The sequence below is a fragment of the Rhipicephalus sanguineus genome, chromosome 11 (assembly GCF_013339695.2).
Source record: "Rhipicephalus sanguineus isolate Rsan-2018 chromosome 11, BIME_Rsan_1.4, whole genome shotgun sequence".
Lineage (NCBI taxonomy): Eukaryota > Metazoa > Arthropoda > Arachnida > Ixodida > Ixodidae > Rhipicephalus > Rhipicephalus sanguineus.
The window spans coordinates 82,459,454-82,482,333 of NC_051186.1; the positions used below are offsets into that span (position 1 = coordinate 82,459,454).

A 22,880-nucleotide genomic window follows, 5' to 3' on the forward strand; every position below is an offset into this window, starting at 1 on the left:
ATATATATATATATATATATATATATATATATACATATATATATATATATATATATATATATATATATATATATATATATATATATATATATATATATATATATATATTGCCGCTTTACGGCCCCCCCCCCCTCCAATGAAGGGAGACTTTAAGCCTTGCGCTCTGAAGTACAGCATTATGAACCAACTGGCCCAGCAAAAAATTTTCTTGAGGGCTACATTCTCCCGCGCGTCGTGCAAGAGATGTGAAATATCTTCAAAAATGTCCCTTATTTTCACTCTTTATTATCATTATTCTTCGGCAGCACCTTGAGACTTGCGTTACGCTGCATCTGCCCGCCCTGTTTGAGTACGCGTTAGCTGCAAGCCCTACGAGCTTCCAAAAAAAAAAATTACACCATCTCCCACTCAAGGGAACCGTGAGGGGATGCGAAGCAACATTGGGGGCGCACACCAAGTTTCTGTTACGTTCACTCGGCGTTTTCGTTAGGTTTGCAAGTGGTGGCGACGTTGACGTTACAACTCATCTGAACGGGGCGCTTATATACACATGAAATGGGGGATGGAGAGGAGAGAGCGGGTTACAGGCTGCATTTGGCATAGTTATAACATAATGCTGATTCTTTCTTTCTTTCTTTTTTAAATCGTGGTGCTCAGTAGCCGGGACACTGTATACACAAACACGCGCATATTACATGTGTGTGCGCGTGCCCACGTAAACCATTTTTATCCGAACTAACTTGTACCACTATGCGATTTTCACATATGGGCATTCCTAATCTAAGCATGCATGGTTTTCACTTTCCAGGACAGTTACCGTGGCCACATGAACATCAGCCATGCCGGCAGACCTGACCACTGCAATCAGCACCTTTACCATAGACCTGTACAGGCAGCTCCTTTCCGAGAGTTGTGGTGAGACAGATGACATTGTCATCTCTCCATTCAGCATTACAGCTGCTCTGTCAATTACCCTCGCTGGTGACAAAGGGAACACTGCTGCCGAAATCGCCAAAGTCTTGCACACAAGTGGTGTCCTGAATCATGGACAGTTCTCTGAATTCTTTGCCAGAGTCTCAACCTACGCACCGGATGTGATGTTGGACATTGCCAATTGCATGTACGCGGGAAAGACGTTCGTAGTCCTAGAAGACTGCCTTGCCACATTGAAGAAATATAGCAACAGCACAGTGGTACCCGTCAACTTCAAGACCGAAGCCGAAGCAGCCAGACTTGCCATCGATGCCTGGGTTGAAGAAACCACGACGTCAAAGATCAAAGACCTTCTTACCAACGGCGTTGTGGATTCCGACACTGCGCTCGTGTTGGTCAATGCCATTTACTTCAAGGGTTTGTGGAAAGATCAGGTCAACTCCAAGGCGATTTCCCTGCAGGAGTTTCACACGTCCAAAGAATCGTCTAAAGAGGTTGACATGATGTACAAGCAGTCGCGCTTTGGGATCAACACCGAGTGCACCGACTTGAACGCTAACGCGATCGAAATCCCGTGCAGAAGTGGCGAGACGTCCATGGTGATTCTGCTGCCCTACGACATCGACGGCCTCGCCGAGCTGGAGGCAGCATTCACACCGTCGAAGCTGTTGGACATCCTGAACAGTCTCCACTCGAGAATGGTCGCTCTCAGTCTCCCACGATTCAAAATTGACTACAGCGTGAACCTTAAGCAAACACTTTTCGCAGTGGGAGTAAAACACTTGTTCAGTAACAATGCAGGCCTGTCGGGATAGACGGGAAAAGAGACCTCACCGTTTCAGCCGCAGTTCACAAATCCTTCTTAGAGGTGAACGAGGAAGGCACAGAGACAGCTGCTGCTACGGCAATGGTGATAATGGTCATAGGCGTGGGCACGGGGGGGGGGGGGGAATCTGCCTTATACATTGACCCCCCTAGTCACCTAATAGGAGGGGGGCGCAATATCTGCCTTGTGCATTGACTTAATTACTAAGGGGGGGGGGGGTACTGCGATGAACCTTCGCCCCCCCCACCCCCCCGCTGTGGAACCCTACGCACGCCTATGATTATGGTGAAGTGTGCTGTGGTTCCCATTCCATTCAGTGTTCACCACCCGTTAATGTTCTTCATTCGAAGCCACGACCCAGACGTCATTCTATTCGCTGGGTCAGTACGTGATGTGTAGCAGTTTATGGCAGCTGGACAATGCAATTCGCTGGTGATTGCCAACAATTGCTTATCATAGGAGTTGGTACTACATGTAGGCTGTTTTTCCCCGCCATGGTGGTCTAGTTAATATGGCGCTCGACTGCGGGCCCGAAGGTCGCGGGATCGAATCCCGGCCGCGGCGGCTGCATTTTCGATGGAGGCGAAAATGTTTGAGGCCTGTGTGCCTAGATTTAGACGTTAAAGAACCCCGGGTGGTCAGAATTTCCGGAGCCCTCCACTACGGCGTCCCTTTTAATCATATCGTGGTTTCGGGACGTTAAACCCCAGTTATTATTATTATTATTATTATTATTATTATTATTGTTGTTGTTGTTGTTGTTGTTGTTGTTGTTGTTGTTGTTGTTGTTGTTGTTGTTGTTGTTGTTGTTGTTGTTGTTGTTGTTGTTGTTGTTGTTGTTATTATTATTATTATTATTATTATTATTATTATTATTATTATTATTATTATTATTATTATTATGTAGACTGTTTAATGTTTAGCAGTCATGGGCATTGTCGTAGGCGTGAAGGGTTCTGCAGTGGCTCAACAGCTGTAGCATTTTGCTGCTGAAATGCGGGGTTGTGGGTTCGATTCCTGTTCACAAAGGCCGCATACTGGTTTAATAATAATAATAATAATAATAATAATAATAATAATAATAATAATAATAATAATAATAATAATAATAATAATAATAATAATAATAATAATAATAATAATAATAACAATAATATCTGGGGTTTAACGTCCCAAAACGACGATATGATTATGAGAGACGCCGTAGTGGAGGACTCCGGAAATTTCGACCACCTACATACTGGTTTAGGCTGAATGCAAAAAAGAAAAAACCTATACTACAGTTGGCGACAATGCAAGGATTACAAATAGGCTCTTCTTGTAGTAAAAGACAATCGAAGAGTATGTACGTTCAACGTAATGGATAGCACTGTTCAATCCAAATAGAATTGGTCAGAAGACATGCCAACCTTTTATGACTGTTCACTTCCCTCCATGGCTTCACGTGCTTTGGTGTGTTTAATGGTTTATTCAATGGTTAATCCTACGTAAGATATCCTTATGTCCCTGACATTAGGAAGAAACTCGAACATCCTGGCAAATTTCGTGGCAGATTATGATACCACTTTTCAGCCGAGAGTATTTTAGCTAAAAGCATTGAGCGTTTATTTTGGAAACTTTGGGTGACAGAACTAGAGTTACCTTTGCTCTTTTGCAGTGGGTAGGCACACATGCCGTAATACCGTATGCCTGGCTTATACTGAATTCTGAGGTCGTCACAGTGCTGATTTCTGAGGTAGACTTTATGGGCAGGAAATGTCGCATTGACAGGAAAACATATTTGTGAGGCTGGTGCAAGAAAACACTGCCACAAGAGAAGAGATGATGCTAAGCTCATAGTTGCCACTTTGTAACAGATTCTTGTTCTAAGCAGGCAAAAACACGCATCACAATATTTGCTATGCACCCAGAAGCGACAATTCTTAATTCTTAATGTACTACTCTAAATCATGAAAAATCCTTGAACGTGGAGTATCACAGGAGCCAACATTTTCGACGAGTGGTCTTGTCTTCTTCATTGCAGCGACTGTAGATCAGCCGCGATTAACTTTAAAGGTATCGAGCAAAGAAAGAATGCAGAGTCCTATGCTATATCTGCTCTGTGCACTTCAGATGACAAAAGTATGCGCATTTGTTGCAATGTCAGCTCCATTACAGGTATGCCTATTATTATTGTAAGTATGGCTGGGGAACGCGGCAAGTCTTCGCGAAACTTGAGGCGCTGCCATCTCGGAGGCAACGTTTCACGAGACTGCGAACACGGCCGCGTTTACTCTTATATTTTCGCACTCCCATATAACGGGTAGAATTGAATACGTCGTCTATGACCTACTTCGCACGCTCCTAAGGGCGCGATTGCTTCCCGTCGTTATTATAATATCTTGGCGTAGACATGTACGCTAACCCACATTAGCCGGTAAACAGACGCTAGATATTTTCCGACATGTAACCTTATTCTACGAAATATACTAGCTTTTTAGAATTTACGAGGACAATCTTTACTTTCAAACCATTCACAGTTCTCGTCGTACCTTAAGCTCCACGATCATTTTATGAAGGACAGTAGAAGACTTTTAAGGGCTCGTTTTTCTTTGTTAGACACAACATTAATGAGATCAAAGGGACAATAATGCCAAGGAAAGTGTAGGGGACGTTATCTGTAGTAACTAGAATATAAATGTGAAGAAAGTAAAGTGGACGAAAAGATAACTTGCCGCCAGCAGGGACCGAACCTGCAACCTTCGAATAACGCGTCCGATGCTCTACCACTGAGCTACGGCGGCTGGGGAATGCGGCAGACCTACCACGCATTTTATGCAACATCACATTCGTGGTAGGTCTAATGCACCCAGCTTGGCTACATAGTCTCCACTAACAATAACAAAGAACGCGCGTGCTTGCTTTCCTGTCGCTAAGCTGTCTCCACAGTTTCTCAGAACGTTACGACTGAGGAATCTTACAATACACGCCTTTGGCGCCGCGTGTCTTCCTGTAAAGCTAGCTTTCCCGCACAAAAGCTATTGAAAGGAGGAGCCCGTTTTCAGGCGTTTCTTCGCATTGATGGCAAACAGTGCTGAAAATAAACGTCCAGTGCACACCTTAAAAGGTGTAACGCACGAGTTACGGTAAGGTGTGGTTTTCACTACGCGCTACCTACACCACTGGCGTAGCCAGAGAGGGGAGGTGGGGGGGGGGGTGTTGAACCGCCAACCCCTTCTCAAAAATTTTCAATTTTACAAGTGCATATATACACGTACACAGAGAAACGCGCACACGAGCATGCATAAAGTGTGGTTGAACCCCACCCCCCTCCCCCCGAAAAAAATTTCTGGCTACGCTACTGATCTGCACCTTAGTGGTCGTACTAAGGTGCATGTCCGCCCAGAGCGCTAGGAATACGATATTCCTGAGACCACAGAACACGTATTGTGCTCTGTCCAAGATCTGTTGTGCAAAGACAATCGTTTTACAGATCATCTGTCGAAGTTGATCCATCAACCATTGTCTGAAAATGTTCTATTGGAAATGGTTCTGTTGCTTCTCGCCACCAGAGAGATATCCTCAAGGCTCTTGCCAATTTTTTGCACGAGAGCTGCCCGGTTACGAAACCCTGTAAAATCTTCAGCTGCTCAGGTTTATTCGCCACCATTTTCATACTGATAATAACATTTACATATTTACATAATAAGTACTTACACACACGCCACGGTGGTCTAGTCGTTATGGTGCTCGAGTGCTGACCCGAAGGTGACGGGATCGAATCCCGGCCGCGGCGGCCGCATTTTCGATGGAGGCGAAAATGCTTGAGGCCCGTACACCTAGATTTAGGTGCATGTTGAAGAACCGCAGGTGGTCTAAATTGGTGATAAAATTGAGCCATTGTATTTTACCACGCATTGTCATTGTATGATAAGATAGATGGTAAATAAACTGAAACTGAAAGCTGCAGCATGTGATATGACAAAGGTTCTTTCATCCAGTGAAGACAAAAAAAAAAAAAAACGAATGTAGGAAAAAAAAATATATCGACGGCTCAACATTCGCGTCGATTGATCAGATCTCAGAAGGCAGTTTTAGAAAGGGGTATTCCACTGACAGGACATTTGCGATTTACCAATTTCTTACTGTGAAATAACGTCTAAACCTTCGATCTTGTTTAGAGGAGAAAAATACTTGAGAACTGGTTAAGAGAGCGCTTGAAATAATTGTACCAAGAATGGGACGCGGTAATTCCGACGTCATGATGCACTGACGTGCACTCAGGAAAAACCTATTCTCCCCATCTCCTCCTCCCAATCCCCACATTCCCGCTTTCCCCCTGGCCTTCCTCAAGCAGGTTTCGCCCTGTCATAATGCTAGCGAACATTTCGAACTCTCAGAGTCTGACATTCGTGAGCAAATAGTATGTGTACTAGTGTGTACTATTCGCTCACGAATGTCAAACTCTACGAACACAGCAGTGTTCCTAATGCTTCCAAAGTAGGTTTCAGCTGTAATTCTTGATAATAGTACACTGAGTTTTCAAGTTATTTTCCAAAGCAAAATATTTGATAGTTGCAATTAGCCGATCAGCTATATAGGTGCGAAAGTACCAAACTGTTTTATTTTTCCAACATGAATTGCGAACCGCGGAAACTTGCGTTATAATTAAGTTTTCTTTTAAAGTAGCAGTATACATATCCGCAGACAAACATTTGTACGGGATTTATTTATTACAATGGTATTTTTTTTATTGAAATGAAAAATAAATGAAGGAGTTGTTGTCACCATGCATTGCTTGGTGACGGCTACCCTTTTCACTTAGCTGTTAGGATATAAATTTAAGAAACAAAAATATTATATATATTATATATTATTGCTTTTGCTTATTGTATATATATAATCCTACATTTGGTAAGTTCAAAAACACTCGTTTGAACAGAGCACACACACAGTCGCGGTGCACACTTTCAGTATAGTCCGTTCAATATTCATCACAAATATTTGTGTCATAAAAAAAAACAAAAAAAAAAACAAAAAAAAAAAACGCTGGAGCACTTTCATTGCTTTGTGGTTTATCCTAGACGGCCATGGGCCTAGTATTTTCGCCAACGAAAACGTTCGCTCCGAGACCAGCGTATGGAGTTCCTGTTCGAGTGGCTGTCAATGTGTCGTGCTTGGGACAGTCAAGATGATGCACATCCTCATAGCCGTGGCCTCACGAACATGTTGGTTCCGAGTCGTATGCCATGAATACCATGAATGAGTGTGTCGATACGTCTTGGGATTTGGGGGTCTAATTGGCACTCAGTTAGGATCAACAGCGTAATACAGTATGTCGCGCCCATACCATTAATAGGCTACGATCAGAAAATTGGTTTCAAGCGCAAACGTACGCCGCAGTTTGACTACGACGACTGGATGACTCCGCGCTGTGCACCTATATAAATCAGAGAAAGCGAAAACGTTCTCGCATTGCACACCAATCAAGGTACGTCCGCCGTCGACGAAATTGAGCCCGTGATCTCGAACTCGTCAGATTAGGCTACGGCGGCAGAATTATATATGATCGGACGTATCTCGTAGCCGCGGTTCTCTTCATCTAATTCCAGATATCTTTGTTCGTCGGCGTAGCTTGTTTCGCTGTCCAAGCAGCGTTGTACTAAGCATATTATAGGCACTACGGACATACAGTCTCATTCAGTATGACATGCAACACAGGAGCGCGTGGCCTCACGAGCTCAGATCAACCATGGCTTCCAAAGGCCCTTATTTCCACAGCTAATGGGCATGCTCCCAGACAAGAATGAGGCGCGCAAATTAGGGTTATTTGAAGCCACGCGCAATCTTCGTGCTCGTGGGGCCACGCGCTCTGTGACGTAAGTAACATTCACCGCGACAGTACGTCCAGTACGTTGGAAACGAAGGAGAATCAGCGGGCGCCAGCGCGTCTACTTTGAGCGCATTCAGACCCGTGATTTCCCTAGTGTCCCTAGCGCGGGGCGTGGCCACAAACTTAATCGAAACAACGTCGCGACGCCAGTCGCGCCCGATTCGCGGCCCGGCAACGCCTTTTATTTTACACTTGCTTCGCACTGCTTTGTGCACCTTCGTTTTATTCCGGGACCTGTCATCTAGAACGAGCAGCACCAGCTCATTCACAAGTAAGCGCAGCACGAAATATACGCTAGTTTTGTTGATGTTGATCGACATGATGTCGCGCGTGCGCACTGCGAATAGTATGCGATCGAGTGACGTAAACTGTCCCACTTCGGGCACCATATACGCGCTCGCTTTCAATACGAACGCGATAACAAAATAATAGAGCCTTTAGCAGAGTACTGTGGTGGTCGCCAGACGACCATCTGCCGCGGTCGACCAGGCGCGCGCGATTCTCGATCGACAAGTATGGCAATACGCAAGCATGCAATAAATATTAAACGAATTGAACAATATATATTTATTTATATAACTTAAACACCAAATGAAATGATCACTTAATCGTTGGACGAACATACTATACCTGTGGAGGTAATAATAAATTAATAATAATATCTGGGGTTCAACATCTCAAAACCACGATATGGTTATGAGGGACGCCGTAGTGGAGGGCTCCGGAAATTTCGACCACCTGGGGTTCTTTAACGTGCACCTAAATCTAAGTACACGGGCCTCAAACATTTTCGCCTCCATCGAAAATGCAGCCGCCGCGGCCGGGATTCGATCCCGCGACCTTCGGGTCAGCAGCCGAGCGCCATAACCACTAGACCACCGTGGCAGGGCTATACCCATGGAGGTCGTGCAGTCCATATGTGTTGACATATACACCGCAATTAATTGACTAATGCGTGAACTATAAGTACGTATATATGTAATGCCTCCTATCAAATGTGCGTTCGAGCACACACACACCACACACACCACACACACACACACACACACACACACACACACACCACACACACACACACACACACACACACACACACACACAGAGTTTTTCACTATTAGGTGAGTAATTTTTGTTGATTACAAAATTTATTATTATTATAATCTGCTAAACAAATTTCATTAGTGAAAAATTACCAGCAGCTTCTCTGTTGAGGGAACAAATGTGCACTAAGTTTATTTATTTATTTATTTATTTATTTATTCAATACTGCCAGCAACCTTTTGGTCGCCAAGGCAGGAGTGATTACAGTGCAGAAGGTTACACTTGTTACCAGTAAATGTCGTGTACAACGACAAAATAACACTGAAATACATAAACACCAAGAGTAATACAATGAACAATCAATCTTTAGTGACTAATGACAAGTAGCAAAAGGCCACCTTCCGCAAAGCAAAGCACACAAGAACGATACAATGAACAATCAATAACAAGTAAATCGTAAATCGCTTTCAAGTATCAAAGTACCCAGTAATCACAAGTAGGAAACAATAGCCGATAAAAAAAAATCAGTCGTTCACATATTCACCCCACCTCCTTTGGCAGCCCGTTCCACTCAACTATGGTCCTCGGAAAAAAGGAACCCTTGTACGCATTAGTTCTGCATTGAGGTATCAAGATTGTTTTGTTGTGTTTCGTCCGGGTAGGTCGTGACGTGTTAAATTGCATGTATGCCTGGAAGTCTAGCTTATTCTGACTGTTAATGATGTTGAACATCACCTTGAGACGGTGCAATTTCCACCGAGATTCAAGTGTGCAAAGACCAGACTGCATATAAAGTCCTGATACTGACACGTGCCTACTATATTTATTGTAAATAAAACGAAGCGCTTTTCTCTGAATACGTTCTATGCGATTAATCTCTGATTAAGTTTACATCACATAACGCCACTTCTTTCTTTTTTTGAAAATTGTGGTGCTCAAAGGCTGGGACACTCTGTATACACAAACACACGCACATATATATATGTGTGTGTGTATGCCCACTTAAACCGTCTTTATGTGAACTAACCTGTAATGCATACCACTATGGCATTTTCACATATGTGTATTCTTAATCTAAGCATGCACGGTTTTCACTTATTTCTAGGATAGTCACCATGGCCACATCAACACCAGCCATGTCAACGGACCTGACATCTGCAATTAGCACATTTACCATAGACCTGTACAGGCAGCTCCTTTCTGACAGCTGTGGTGAGACAGCGAACATCGTCGTCTCTCCATTCAGCATCGCAGCTGCTCTGTCAATGACCCTCGCTGGTGCCAAAGGGAATACTGCTACCGAAATCACCAAAGTCTTGCACACAAGTGGTGACCTGATCCACGGACAGTTCTCCGAATTCTTTGCCAGAGTATCGACCTACGCACCAGACGTGATGTTGGACGTTGCGAATCGCTTGTACTCGGAAAAGACGTTTGTAGTCCTAGAAGACTACCTCGCCACATTGAAAAAATTTTACGATAGCACCGTGGTACCAGTCAACTTCAAGACCGAAGCTGAAGCAGCCAGAGTTGCCATCAATGCATGGGTTGAAGAAGCCACAAAATCAAAGATCAAAGACCTTCTTCCAAATGGTGTTGTGGACTCCGACACTGCGCTCGTGTTGGTCAATGCCATTTACTTCAAGGGTCTGTGGAAAGATCAATTCAACCCCAAGGTGACTTGCCTGCAGGAGTTTCACACATCCAAAGAATCATCTAAAGAGGTTGATATGATGTACAAGCAGTCGCGCTTTGGGATCAACACCACTTGCACCGACTTGAATGCTAACGCCATCGAAATCCCATACAGAGGTGGCAAGACGTCCATGGTGATTGTGCTGCCCCACGAAGTTGATGGCCTGGCCAAGCTGGAGGTAGCACTCACGCCCTCAAAGCTGTCAGACATCCTGAATGGTTTTCATTACAAAACGGTCGCTCTCAGTCTCCCACGATTCAGAATCGAGTACAGTGTAAACCTTAAGCAAACACTTCGCTCGATGGGAGTGAAAGACTTGTTCTCTAACAATGCCAACCTGTCGGGGATAAACGGGAAAAGAGACCTCACAGTTTCAGCTGCAGTTCACAAAGCCTTCGTAGAGGTGAACGAGGAAGGCACAGAGGCAGCGGCTGCTACGGCAATGGTGATTATGAAGAAGTGTGCTGTGATGGCCATTCCATTCTGTGTTGACCACCCGTTCATGTTCTTCATTCGAAGCCACGACCCAGACGTCATTCTTTTTGCTGGGTCAGTACGTGATGTGTAGCAGTTTATGGCAGCTGGACAATGTAATTCACTCGTGATTGCCAATTGCTTATCATAGGAGTCACTGTAGATTGTTTAACAGATAGCAGTCATGGGCATTGTTGTAGTCGTGAAGGGTTCTACAGTGGCTCAACAGCTGTAGCATTTTGCTGCTGAAATGTAGGGCTGTGGGTTCGATTACTGTTCACGAAGTTTACATACTGGTGTAGGCTGAATGCAAGTGAGCATATAATACAGTTGGTGACAATGCAAGGATTACAAATAGGCTCTTCTTATAGTCGGAGACGAATGAAGACTATGTACGTACAACGTAATGGATACCACTGTTCAACTGAAACAGAATTGTTCAAAAGACATGCCCACCTATTATGATTGTTCACTTCCACGGCTGCATTTGCTTTGGTGTGGTTAATGGTTAATTCAATAGTTAATCAAGATAATCTTGGTGTCACTGGGTTTAAGGGAGAAACCCGAACATCCTGGCAAAGTTTCTGAGAGATTATGATCCCACCTTTCGGCCGAGAGTATTTTAGTTAAAACCATTGAACTTTTATTTTGGAAATAAGCCTAACGCTTGTTTAGCAGAGCAGAGAACACAAACTCTGAGTGACAGAACTCGAACGTTGCCTTTGCTCTTTTGCAGAGGGTAGGCACACATACCGTGACATTGTATGCGGAGCTTGTGCCGAATTCTGAGGTCATCACAGTGCTGAATTCCGAAGTAGACTTTATGGGCAGGAAATGTCGCAGTGTAAGGAAAACATATTTGTGAGGCTGGTGCAGGAAAACACTGCCACAAGAGAAGAGATGATGCTAAGCTTATAGTTGCCACTTTGTAACACATTATTATTCTGAGCAGGCAAAAACAAGTATCATAATATTTGTTATGCAGCCAGAAGAGACAATTGTTAATTCTTAATGTACTAAGCTAGATAATCAAAAATCCTTGAACACGGGGTGTCGCTGGAGCCAACATTTCAACAAGAGGTCTTGTCTTCTTCAAGGCAGCTATTGTAGATCAGCCATGATGAATCTTAAAGGTATCAAGTAAAGAAAGAATGCGAACGTACGCTATATCTGCTTTGTGCACTTCAGATGACCAGAGTATGCACATTGTTGCAATGTCAGCTCCATTATAGGTATATGCCTACTGTGTCATGTTTTTCATCTGTGAGAGAAGAGGAGTTTAATGGATGCTGCACATGTCAGCCCTGCTGTTTGCAGCTGTTGCTGCTTAAGATTACATCCTTAAAGGACTACGTAGAAGATGAGAAAAAGAAAACTCATGCTAGAGCAAAATTAGGGATACAATTGAACAAATCAGGCACAGGTTAAGAATCATCAAATAATCTCTATTTGTTCTGAGTGGAATAAAAAGTGGGGTCCTTATGACTTAAACATATTGAACAGTGCAAAAAAAAAAAGAGAACAAAACAGACACAGAAGAGGGTAAGAACACTTCGCTTCAACTTGATAATTCGAGAAAAATACTCACCAACTCGTCCTGTTGTCAATGTGTGTTAACGGGTCTTCTTGAACTGTATTATGTCCCCATCTGTCGTTGGGTCATAGGAGTCAATATTAGGCGAGGTCTGTTATACCGAGTGAAGTCTGTGCTGTTAACATTTTCTACATTTCCAAGACCTCTAGTGACTCTTTGCTGTTATAGTCATAGCCAAGTCAGAAGCGGCTGTTTGTCTAGCTGCGTGGTGTCTGGGTTTTTTCTGTGCTACTTTGAGCAGTTCTGAAATTAAGTAATTTCTTTTGTGCAAACTGTCATAGACTCATAGATGAAAATAAGCAGGTGGCTCATTCTGTTACTTAAAGCAGGTTCAGTAATGGCAATATGCATGGTGAGGATGTTCCAAGCATTTGATAGCATCAGACATATGATGCATATTTCACGTGTACAAGTTGTGTGCAATATTTTCAAACCTCATAAAAGTAAGAAATTCACAAGAAAATGTGGACCAGTAACATTTTGAATGTGGGTGTGCACTTGTCACTTTAGAGTACTTTTACGTGTCTTTTGTCAAATGTGAACTGCAATATATGCCAGCATCGTGTTTTGAAAGTGCATGTAAGGCTGGATATTTGTTGTATGGTTACCACATATATGTTGGTTATGGCAAACTGTTGTTGTTATTGTTGTTGGTGTACCTTCTTGTTAGTGAATTACTGACATAATCTGAGACAATTTATGTTATTTTTGTACTGTTGGGCTATGCTTAAAGAGCTTTTATAGTTGACTGCATTGCAGCTCATATTGTTAATGATTTCAAAATAAAAGCTTATGTTGGCTGATTGCATTGTGGCACTGACTTGAACCGTACTAACGAAGAAATAAGTTATGTGAAATCGTTATGCCGGTAGTGTTCAGTCTCCAGAAATGCTTTTTCTTCGCAGTCCATATCCGTTTGCATTTAAAAGTTTCAAAAAGAAATGCCAGGCCTGTGCGGAACACGCAGCACAGTCACAGCGAAAGCTGGAACTCAGAATAACAGAGAGCTGAGCTAGTTGGTAGGTATTCATGTTAAAGAGACAGGGCATGCAAACACGAACACAAGAGAGAAGTCAAGACGCCACGAACATCACAAAAGCTGGAAGAGTGGCCTTTCTAGAGCCCATTATAACCTCTCTTGGGGCAACGAGAAGTACACTTGAAAGGTACCCAATGCATCATAAATCATAAATCTTGCAAAGTAGGGAAGCACCCACTATGCCATTATTCGTCATTCTGTGGAGAAGCATTGTACCTGCTACACATCTGTAAGGCATTATGTGCACTTTGTTAATGCTGTGGCTGACGACGATGAAGAATTATGGCTGAGCTCATTGTAATGGTTTGGAAGATTTAAACGACCCTCTCGTTGCACAATTTGCATTGTGTGATGCCTGGTTGTTATTTTACTTTATACCACGCTATATTACATCTGTTAATGCAATTCCTTGCCCGACATGGCGCCTGTATAGGTTCTTTTTGCAAATGAGGTTCAAGCACCGGCATAAAGGGAAAAAGCGTGCTCCTCTGCTAGCAGATGCGCATGCTCCTTGCGTTTTCTCCTCGGACGCTGAGGAAGGGCATTCGGAGAGGCAGACAAACAAGCCGACAAACACTTTCGCTGTAGGCTCATGCACAACTGCAACGCCACAACTAAATTTCACATGGCTTGTCATGGGGTATTCGTTCTTCGCTTCAAGCTAGGCCACACAGAGATACACAGCGAAACCCACTCGACTTAAAGCTTTTGCTTTAAAGATGTTTGATGCACTTCTGTACATAGGCACGTGCAGGGTTATCCAGTAGGGGAGGGCGAAGTTTGACTGCAGTGCCCCTTTGTACCGCTCGCTCTTCCCGACCCCCTCCCGCCGAGGGGCCTTGTGATCAGAACACATTGAGGTACTAGGGGGGTGGTCGCCCCCCCCCCCCTTGCCATGCACACCTATTCCTCTGTATTTTTGATGGTTGCCTTCAAGAGAAAGGATGGCGACCCCAAGTCTGCACTCAAACACCTTTTGGTTAAAAAAATTATCGATACATTTTATCCTTTTAACCTAGGGCGTCGCAGTGTAGTGTTAAAGATGTTTGGAGAAAAAGGAAGAGCAGTCTAGATCTTCAAGAAGAGAGCAAAATGGGGGTGATGAACTCTGCACATGCCTTCACTGAGTCATACCCCTCTGAGGTAGTTGTCAGCGATAACACATGAAGAATAGATACAAGACTGCTGATATCGGTCTGTTGAAAGGGAATGCTTCAAAAGGCAGTGTTATCAGCTGTACATTAGATGCCAAGATGTGAATATGAAGAGGAGCTTGAGGAGTGTGTATTTTGTTTCATTCCATTGTACTCGTTATCTTTCGAAACCATTGTATTTTGCTCGATTCATGGCTGATCCCCCAGTGTGGGCGTGCTGGATCACCAAGAAACCATCGAGCCAACTGCATCGAGCTCGCTATTGAAGATCGGGTGGAGGAACAGGCACGCCAGCCAATTGGCTGGCGTGCCTGTTTTAATTTTCTGGAGGAACGTACTGTACGTCCCTGAGATGGAGCCTGGATCATTTCAACAATGCTTTCATTTTTATATGTTCTGTAGTTGAAAACTTCTTGAGAGCTAGCTGTCTAAGCCTTGTATCTAACTTGGCCCGGCAGTGCTACCCTCTGCCTAGTGGCGATCTATGCAGAGCTCAAGCCTATAGAGGCATCTGAAAACTAACACTTATCCTAACCCACTGCTATATACCATTGAATACACTCTGAGATCTATCACACCAGCATCTGTATCTGCCAGGCAGACGCACGTATGCTTATGTATATGTTCTAGGGAATGCGAGGCTAAAGCCATTGATCCCGATGTTCTCTCGGCGAGGTGGGAAGCCGCTCTGCTCCGCTCCAAGCTTGCTGACCCACTCTGAGCAGTCCGGCAGGCCCATGAAGTGGTGAACAGGCAAGGGCTTGACCTCCCGACTTGACCTTGGCCCGGGTCGTTGGTCTGCAGAACGATCAATAAAGTTTTTCCGTCCATCGTGGTGGGGCAGATACAAAATCGGGCGGACGTGAATTATGAAATGAAGAATTATGACTTGACAATGCGAACCCAATACATGAATATATAGACGTCAGACTCTGGAGTTTCCAAGATGTGTGGCGCCACCTGTCGGAGAAGTATTGAGTAGTGCATAGACCGACTCTCTCGCACAGTTTGCTATGGGACCAGGTGCAACTAGCGAGTGCGAAACAACGATTGAGCTTAATATCGCGCGTGTTTGCGCATTTAGCACTCAGAACGAGAGCTGTGAATTGATCTCCGCTAGTCGGACGCGCCACCGAACCGTCGTGAAGTGCTTGCTGGATCACTCGCCTGAACGACGGCGAAAACAGCAGCAGACGAGAGCCCTCCGCACGCTACGAAGAAACTCCGCAAAAGACGCACTGTTGCGTTGTGAATTGCCACGGACGTAAAAGACTGAATAACAAAGTTCAGTTTTACCGATTTCCATAGTTGTCGTACAAAGAAGAAAGGCGAGAGCGCTGGATACGGGCCGTTGCGAGCGTGTTGGGTAAGCGAAGTGCCCGCGTTCTCCACAGCCGGTGGCATGAATGTGTGGCTCTGCTGTTGTTTTGCGTAGCCCTGATGCAAAACCGTGGTAACCTTGACTATGAAGCTCAGCAGAGGTGCTTGTCGTGTAACACGAAGTGAGCAGCTAGAGGCAGACTGGAGACGCGTGATACGCACACCGCGACGAGTTGGTCGTCACAACACAGCATTGTGGACATATGTACGTTTTGAAGGCTCAGAGTTCTGGTTCTAACTAGCTAACACCACGTGCGTCATACAAGTAAATCGCAGAATGTTGGTCGTGACCCCCTTCAGGTTTGTTTCGCCCGTGTCCTCCGCGGTTGCCGTAGCTATCTCGGAGGCCACGGTTTTGCCTTTTGTTGTACCCCGCGAAAGTGGACACGCACGTATCCCCATTTGCAGTACATACAAACGGAAGACGACCATCAAGAGACCATTTGAGGATGCATAATAAAACACTCCAATGCACAGGAAGCGAGAGATTAAGGGAGAATGCAACTGAAAAAGCGAAAATCGCCGGAGCCATTCGCCCCTGATGAACCGCGTTTTGTAGCACTGATCGTAAGATGCATAGCTAAGTAAATTGATCGTGTATGTAGGTACTTTATCACTGTGGCATACGTATATACCCGATTTTAACGCATTTAGGCTCTAGAGAACGGATGTCGGAGGGCTTGCCTCGAACTCGGTGTCGTGTGATGCTCGCTTGTACTTGCGAGTTGCAGCGCGCGGGAATAACTAAAACTTATTTTGCATTGTACCCGCAGTTCGCTTTGATCAGCTTCCTTTGTTTCTGAAGCGTGGATTGGCGGAAGAAGCTTTCCAGGTCCTTGATTTTCAGGAAACCGCGCCTCGACACCAACGAAAGAGCAGAGTTATATTGCGGCCTATGCACATTCGCTTCCGGGCGGCTCTCCTTGCACTACCCAGTTAGTGCCAGGGCTACGATGAGGGCGCTGGTGGCGGTGTTTTTCGCAGCGCCGCCTGGGCAGAGTCTGACGTCTATACCACAAGAAGCTGAAAACGTTTGGCCATTCCAATCATATAGCTGACAGGACCAAAAAAGGCATGCAGGCGCACTATGTGTCTCTCTCTCTAGCTGTCTCTCACTTTATGTATATATATAAAGAGAGAGAAAGAGAGAGGGAAATGCAGAAAAAGTGTGGGCTGGCCAGTACAATAACCAAAATGAGGGCCAGGATTAAGATGAAAGAATGGACGAACTGCAGAATATGGGTCTCCGAAAATGCTGCTGCGACTTGTGATACATCCTTACGAAAAAACAAATTCTTGGTGAGAGTGTTCTTGAAAAAATGTAGAATTCATGGAGGTCCTACACACACAGTAATCACATACTAAAAATTATTAATTTTTAAATTGGCGGTAACCGAAACCGAAAGTGGAGTGTTTTTTTGCAATTATCCCTTCGTCGCATTCATCGCACGTATGCAGAGGAGGCACTGGCATGCATCATGCGAATTTAAGAATAATAATAATTCGTTAAGATAAAACGAATATGAAGTACTCGTTGTGGCATACAGTTTATCGCTTATATAAAAAAAAAAAATGTTATCACTGTAGCGATGGACAAATGAATCTGAGAAAATTCAAATTTAACAGTTTCACCAAAGTCTACGAATGCTACAACTGCTAATACAGTTTACTGTGCCAAACGCGCTGACTGTAACTCGAGGCGCACAATTTTTCACAGTTTCCCCCAATGTCCCTAGTTCCCTAGCACAGCTAGCACAGCATAAGTATTCTGTGGCACAGCGCCGACGTAAACAACGCGTTGGCGCCAGCCGGTCACGCCGGCAACGCCTACTATTGCATTTTCGTTTATTTACCTTGCGCATTCCCGTTTCAGTTTGGGAGAGGACTACCTGAAAGCGTAAGTGTATGAAAAGTATGTGCCTCTTTATTGACACCGACGATCGAGATCGCTTTTTAGTTGACTCACATCCCACGTAAGGTATTCTGCACAGTGCTCCGCTGACAAAACGAGTAACAATTAACACCGCCCAACATCGGTTATGCTGTGGATTTACTGCTCGTGACGTCAAGACAACGGCACTGATAAAAATTAATCACCTCGTGGAGACTGAACGTCGCTCTTTTTGCGTGGTGAGATATGAAACTGATCATGATAGCGTGCTCTTAGATTCTCTTGACGCGTCGCATCGCCGGATGTCTAGCACAACCTTATCACGTTACTGGATACAAGAAGTATGTAACAACTTCTTACCTCTTGGAAGAAGAACCAGTCGAGTGAACAAAACTTGCAGCAATGTTTCGAGGTTATTCACATCGTGTTTGCTCTTGTATGAGCACGATGTGCGTACTGTGCTACGTGCGCGGTACCGAGAGTGAGATAAATAACTGAAGGAATGAGCATACGCACTCTGCCCGTACATCTAGTTGCGGCTGATAGTAATTTCCTACCTCCAGCGCGGTGCACCGTTGCGAGCTCACGATTTCTCATGGCCGGCTACAGCGTGAACGAGTTTGACATGTTAATTGCGCCGGTCGATCGAGATCGAGTGCAGCAAGCGTATATGCCAGTAACAACACGTGCTGCCAAATCAAACACTAGAAATCTGACAGTCTGTGTGTGTATGTGTATATGTATTGCTAAGCCAGCAGTTCGAAACTCAGCACATAAATAACTACATGGGATTCCCTCTGATATAGCGTCTCATTTCTATTCTCCTTCATTTCCCCAGCGAAGGGAGCCATCTGGTCTAAGGACTGGCTAACCTCACTGTCTTTCTACCTGTTTATTCCTTCCTTCCATAAGTACACTCATCTCTGCAGATATACAGCTGCAAATAGTGCTCACATGAAGTCAAGTGCAAACCTCATTACAGCCTTTGAGCTACTGTCATAAATACTTTACTTATATGAGTGGTATAATGTACTGTAAAGTTAGCCATGATTACTTGCTACATTGCTATGCGTTGCTTTCGCTTGTGACTAATCCGAGCTAAATTCATTTTTTTATTATTCAAGGACACCTCTCCGCGGGCACGCCAACTGCAGCCATGTCGGCCGACCTGACCACAGCAATCGTCGCCTTTACCTTAGACCTGTACAAGCAACTTCTTTCCGAGAGTCCCAGTGAGACGAAGAACATTGTCGTCTCTCCCGTTCAGCATCGCAGCTGCTCTGTCAATGACTCTCGCTGGTGCCAAAGGGAACACAGCCGCTGAAATCACCACTGTCCTCCATACGAAAGGTGACATGATCCATGCCCACTTCGCGGACTTCTTTGCAAAAGTCGCAACCTATGCACCGGACGTGACGTTGGACATTGCTAATCGCATGTACACTGAACAAACATTCGAAGTTCTGGAAAGCTATCTCTCTGCACTGAAGAAATTTTACAACAGTACTGTCGTGCCTGTCGATTTCAAGAACAACGCTGAAGCGGCCAGAGTTGCAATCAACGCATGGGTAGAAGAAACGACTAAGACCAAGATAAAAGACCTTCTTCCCAACGGCGTTGTGGATTCCGACACTGCGCTCGTGTTGGTCAATGCCATTTACTTCAAGGGCCTGTGGAACAAGCAGTTCAATCCCGAGGTGACCAGCCTGCAGGAGTTTCGCACGTCCAAGGAATCGTCTAAACAGGTCCACATGATGTACAAGCAGTCGCACTTTAAGATCAACACCGAATGCTCCGACCTGAACGCCAACGCCATCGAAATCCCATACAAAGGCGGCAAGACGTCCATGGTGATTCTTCTGCCCCACGAAATTGACGGACTTTCGAAGCTGGAGGCAGCACTCACACCGTCCAAACTGTCGGATGTCTTGAAGGGGCTCGACAGCGACGATCGTCGACCTCAGTCTCCCGCGTTTCAGGATCGAGTACAGCATGGATCTAAAGAAAACGCTTCGCACTATGGGCGTGAAAGATTTGTTCGCTGACAATGCAGCTGATCTCTCGGGAATAGACGGGAAAAGGGACCTCGTGATTTCGGCAGCAGTTCACAAAGCCTTCGTAGAAGTCAATGAAGAAGGAACGGAGGCGGCAGCAGCTACGGGAATGGTGGCAATGGCAAGGTGTGCCATTATCGGCATTCCTTTCTCAGTCGACCACCCGTTCATGTACTTCATTCGAAGTCATGACCCGGACGTTATTCTTTTTGCGGGGTCAGTACGCGATGTGTAAGCAGCTGCTGACATGATTCACTTAGCGCTTGTTTAGACGAGTGGTCAGAGTGCAATATTTCTCCGGTGAGTGGCTCATTTTCTCTGTGATGTTGTAACGCTGAGCAAAAATTCGAGGGTTCACTTGCTGCTGGTGGAGGCCGCTTTCCGAAGAGAGATGTGAGCATAGCTTTGGGCGCCTTTTCGAGAAGGGCTCTCTACAAAACAAACATAAGTGTACACAAAAACACTTTTGATGGACTTGCGAGAGAATTTAAGGTGATACCTTTCTAATTTTGTGTTTTTGCACTTTGCTTCAGTATCATAATGCAGTAATTCGCTATCATCAAGCGTTACCACAGTACTACTTCCTAAGCCAAACTGCAGGATAATCTCTTTAATTTAAACCTGAAGAGATTCGGAAAGTATGTTCCATTTAGCAGGAGTTGCATTTACTGAGAAATATGTACAGAGGTGTAGCTCCCAAATAGAAAAACAAATTGGACGCAGTTCTTTTTAAGCAGCAATTTATTTTAACTGATTTTCATTTTCTAGAATCCTACTGTATTTCGATGAAGTGTGCATAAATGCTATATTGTGTAGGATCCTTGTGTGATGGTTACTGTAAACCCGTCCACTTGCGTCAGTCAACTCAAGAATCGCGTTTCACTGCCTGATGGTTGTTACTGCTTTATATAATACATCTGTGGCCTTCGTTGTTATATTGCTTGTGTATTTGGGTGATATTGAGCAGCTGTGAACCAGCACAATTCTTGGTGGTGGTTGATATTTGCTGTGCTTTCGTGGGCAATTTGCCCATGCCCACCTTCATTTCTTAGAGTGTCGATTTTAAATAAACTCTGAATGGATGTGGACAGTTTTTTTATATTCTACTTATAGATAACAAAAAAAGGAGTACGCATTCTAATGTCAACAACGCATAGGCAGCTATTATATGTTGGGTCTATTGACAACACTCATTGCGAAGACTTTTCTTTTTTTGAAGCCCTTCTTTACTACAGTCGAAGTTAGAAGCTGTTGTCTTTGTGTGCTGTTGCACTGCTTCGAGAAGCTTAATACTACTGTCTTTGCGTAATATGTGTGCCAGAAAACTGGGATGCTTAACAGAATGGCTGTTTCTCTCCTCACCTTGATGCAGGTTTTGAGTGCTGAACTGTGGTGATAATTACGTTCCTAAACCAGATGTTGTACCAGACATAGTGTAGATTATCGGGCATGGTAGGTGTGAGCAATCTTTATGGCTTTTGTTGAAATTGGTGATGGTGCTCAAATGCCTTTCGGAAGTGGGCTTGTATGTGCTTCTAGCACCGTAGTATAGTGTGCTCAGCAACTTTATATGTATGAGTGCTGCGTCACCCCACAATATATACTGCCATGTCTTGAAGGTGCTGGTGCGAGTTTCTTTTGTTTACCTGTCATCTGTATGGATTGGGTTATTGTTCATGTTCTCCTAACTTGACAGTGTTTATGTGCTTTGTCACATGTTTCTGGCACTCTCGATTCACGTAAAAATGTCTTTTTGCTTTGGATTTGACAGATTGTGGCTCATGTTTGATGTTGTGACTCAAAAACGTGTATGCTTTTGCTGTTTTTAATCGACACTGGCACCTGTTGTATGAACAAAAAAAAAAGTGCTGCAAAGTAAAAATAAATGCACATTTCTTCGGCTTCTCTCTTCACTGAATCGATGTATTTGTAGTCTTTCTCGTTTTCTTGGGGAGTCCCCCAGAAAGTATGGGCAGACAATCAGCTTGCTTTTTTCAGGACATCAGTTCTGGGAAGCAATTGTGCGCTAAGATTACTAGCTGTTTATGAATGGTACTTGGTGATTAGAAAGTTTGCTAGTATTAGTTCTGTTGCACTAATATATAACCCTTTGCAACTAGCATTATGATCAACTGTCTATAAATGCGTGAAATTGACATAATTTGATGCCAAGGATCTCAATACCAAATTTAAAGCAGGTGGAAATGTAAGAATAAATTATGGTGAATTTGACAGCAATTAATTGTAATTATATCAAATAATTATCCAAGTATTGTACAGTCAGTTATGATATATTTTTTTATAAATGAAATCTAATGACCCGCTCAAACTACATGTGATAGCTGCTGGCAGCAAGCATTCCTAAAAAGGTAAGAAAATATATTGAGATTCATGCTGAAATGCTCCACATGCAATGTCTCGTTAAAGGGGCCCTCTAACACTCTTCAACCCCCCATTTTTTACTCGTGGATTGCGTAGACTGAAGTACGGACGAACTAGTGAAGCAAGAACGGCAGCGATAGCGGCACGCAGTACGAAGTTATTCAATTTAGAAAATTCAAAATACAAGAAAAAAAATGCCTGCCCTCAACTCGATTTTCGCGGGGTCACGTGACCACATTTCACTCTCTGCTGTGACGTCGGATGGCGCTCCAATGAAATGGGCTGAAAGCTCTTACGTAGGGGAAGCTCGCACACCATTGTTGCTTCTCCTTTCCAACGTATTGTTGACGTCGTTGCCATAGTAACAAACGTGGTTCCTCCTGACTTGTCAGAACTTGAGCGGGCTACTGCTTCGTAGCGAGGCTGGGGAGGCTTTGTCTGCTGTTCCTTACAACGACATTCCATGTCATTCCCTCTTCTCATTCTGAGAAGGGAATTTGTGGAGCGGCATGGGCGGTCAAACACGGTCGCCCCTACGCGGGTT

General features: G+C 44.3%; 2 protein-coding genes, 1 long non-coding RNA gene and 1 pseudogene across 3 annotated transcripts; 3 read left to right on the forward strand and 1 right to left on the reverse strand.

The window, feature by feature from the left end:
- Positions 1 to 820: 820 nt before the first annotated feature.
- Positions 821 to 2,158, forward strand: LOC119373407 (leukocyte elastase inhibitor A-like; annotated as a pseudogene).
- Positions 986 to 19,619, reverse strand: LOC125756283 (uncharacterized). Its single transcript, XR_007414324.1, has 3 exons — positions 19,502 to 19,619; positions 10,051 to 10,252; positions 986 to 1,081 (listed from the first exon to the last, which is right to left on the reverse strand). It is a non-coding gene; the product is annotated as an uncharacterized LOC125756283 (long non-coding RNA).
- Positions 7,701 to 12,324, forward strand: LOC119374474 (leukocyte elastase inhibitor B). Its single transcript, XM_037644582.2, has 2 exons — positions 7,701 to 7,902; positions 9,778 to 12,324. Exon 2 carries the CDS (start codon positions 9,788 to 9,790, stop codon positions 10,934 to 10,936), a length of 1,149 nt encoding a protein of 382 aa, XP_037500510.1. The 5' UTR covers positions 7,701 to 7,902; positions 9,778 to 9,787; the 3' UTR covers positions 10,937 to 12,324.
- On the forward strand, positions 17,791 to 21,872 carry LOC119374111 (leukocyte elastase inhibitor A-like). Its single transcript, XM_049410752.1, is given in 4 exon segments — positions 17,791 to 17,921; positions 19,025 to 19,158; positions 19,160 to 19,848; positions 19,850 to 21,872. Coding segments are annotated over 4 exon segments (1,170 nt in total). The 5' UTR covers positions 17,791 to 17,914; the 3' UTR covers positions 20,190 to 21,872.
- Positions 21,873 to 22,880: the final 1,008 nt, after the last annotated feature.

Excerpts from the sequence above, each read along its gene's own strand:
- LOC119374474 (XM_037644582.2), top strand. The coding sequence starts at position 9,788 with ATGGCCACATCAACACCAGCCATGTCAACGGACCTGACATCTGCAATT.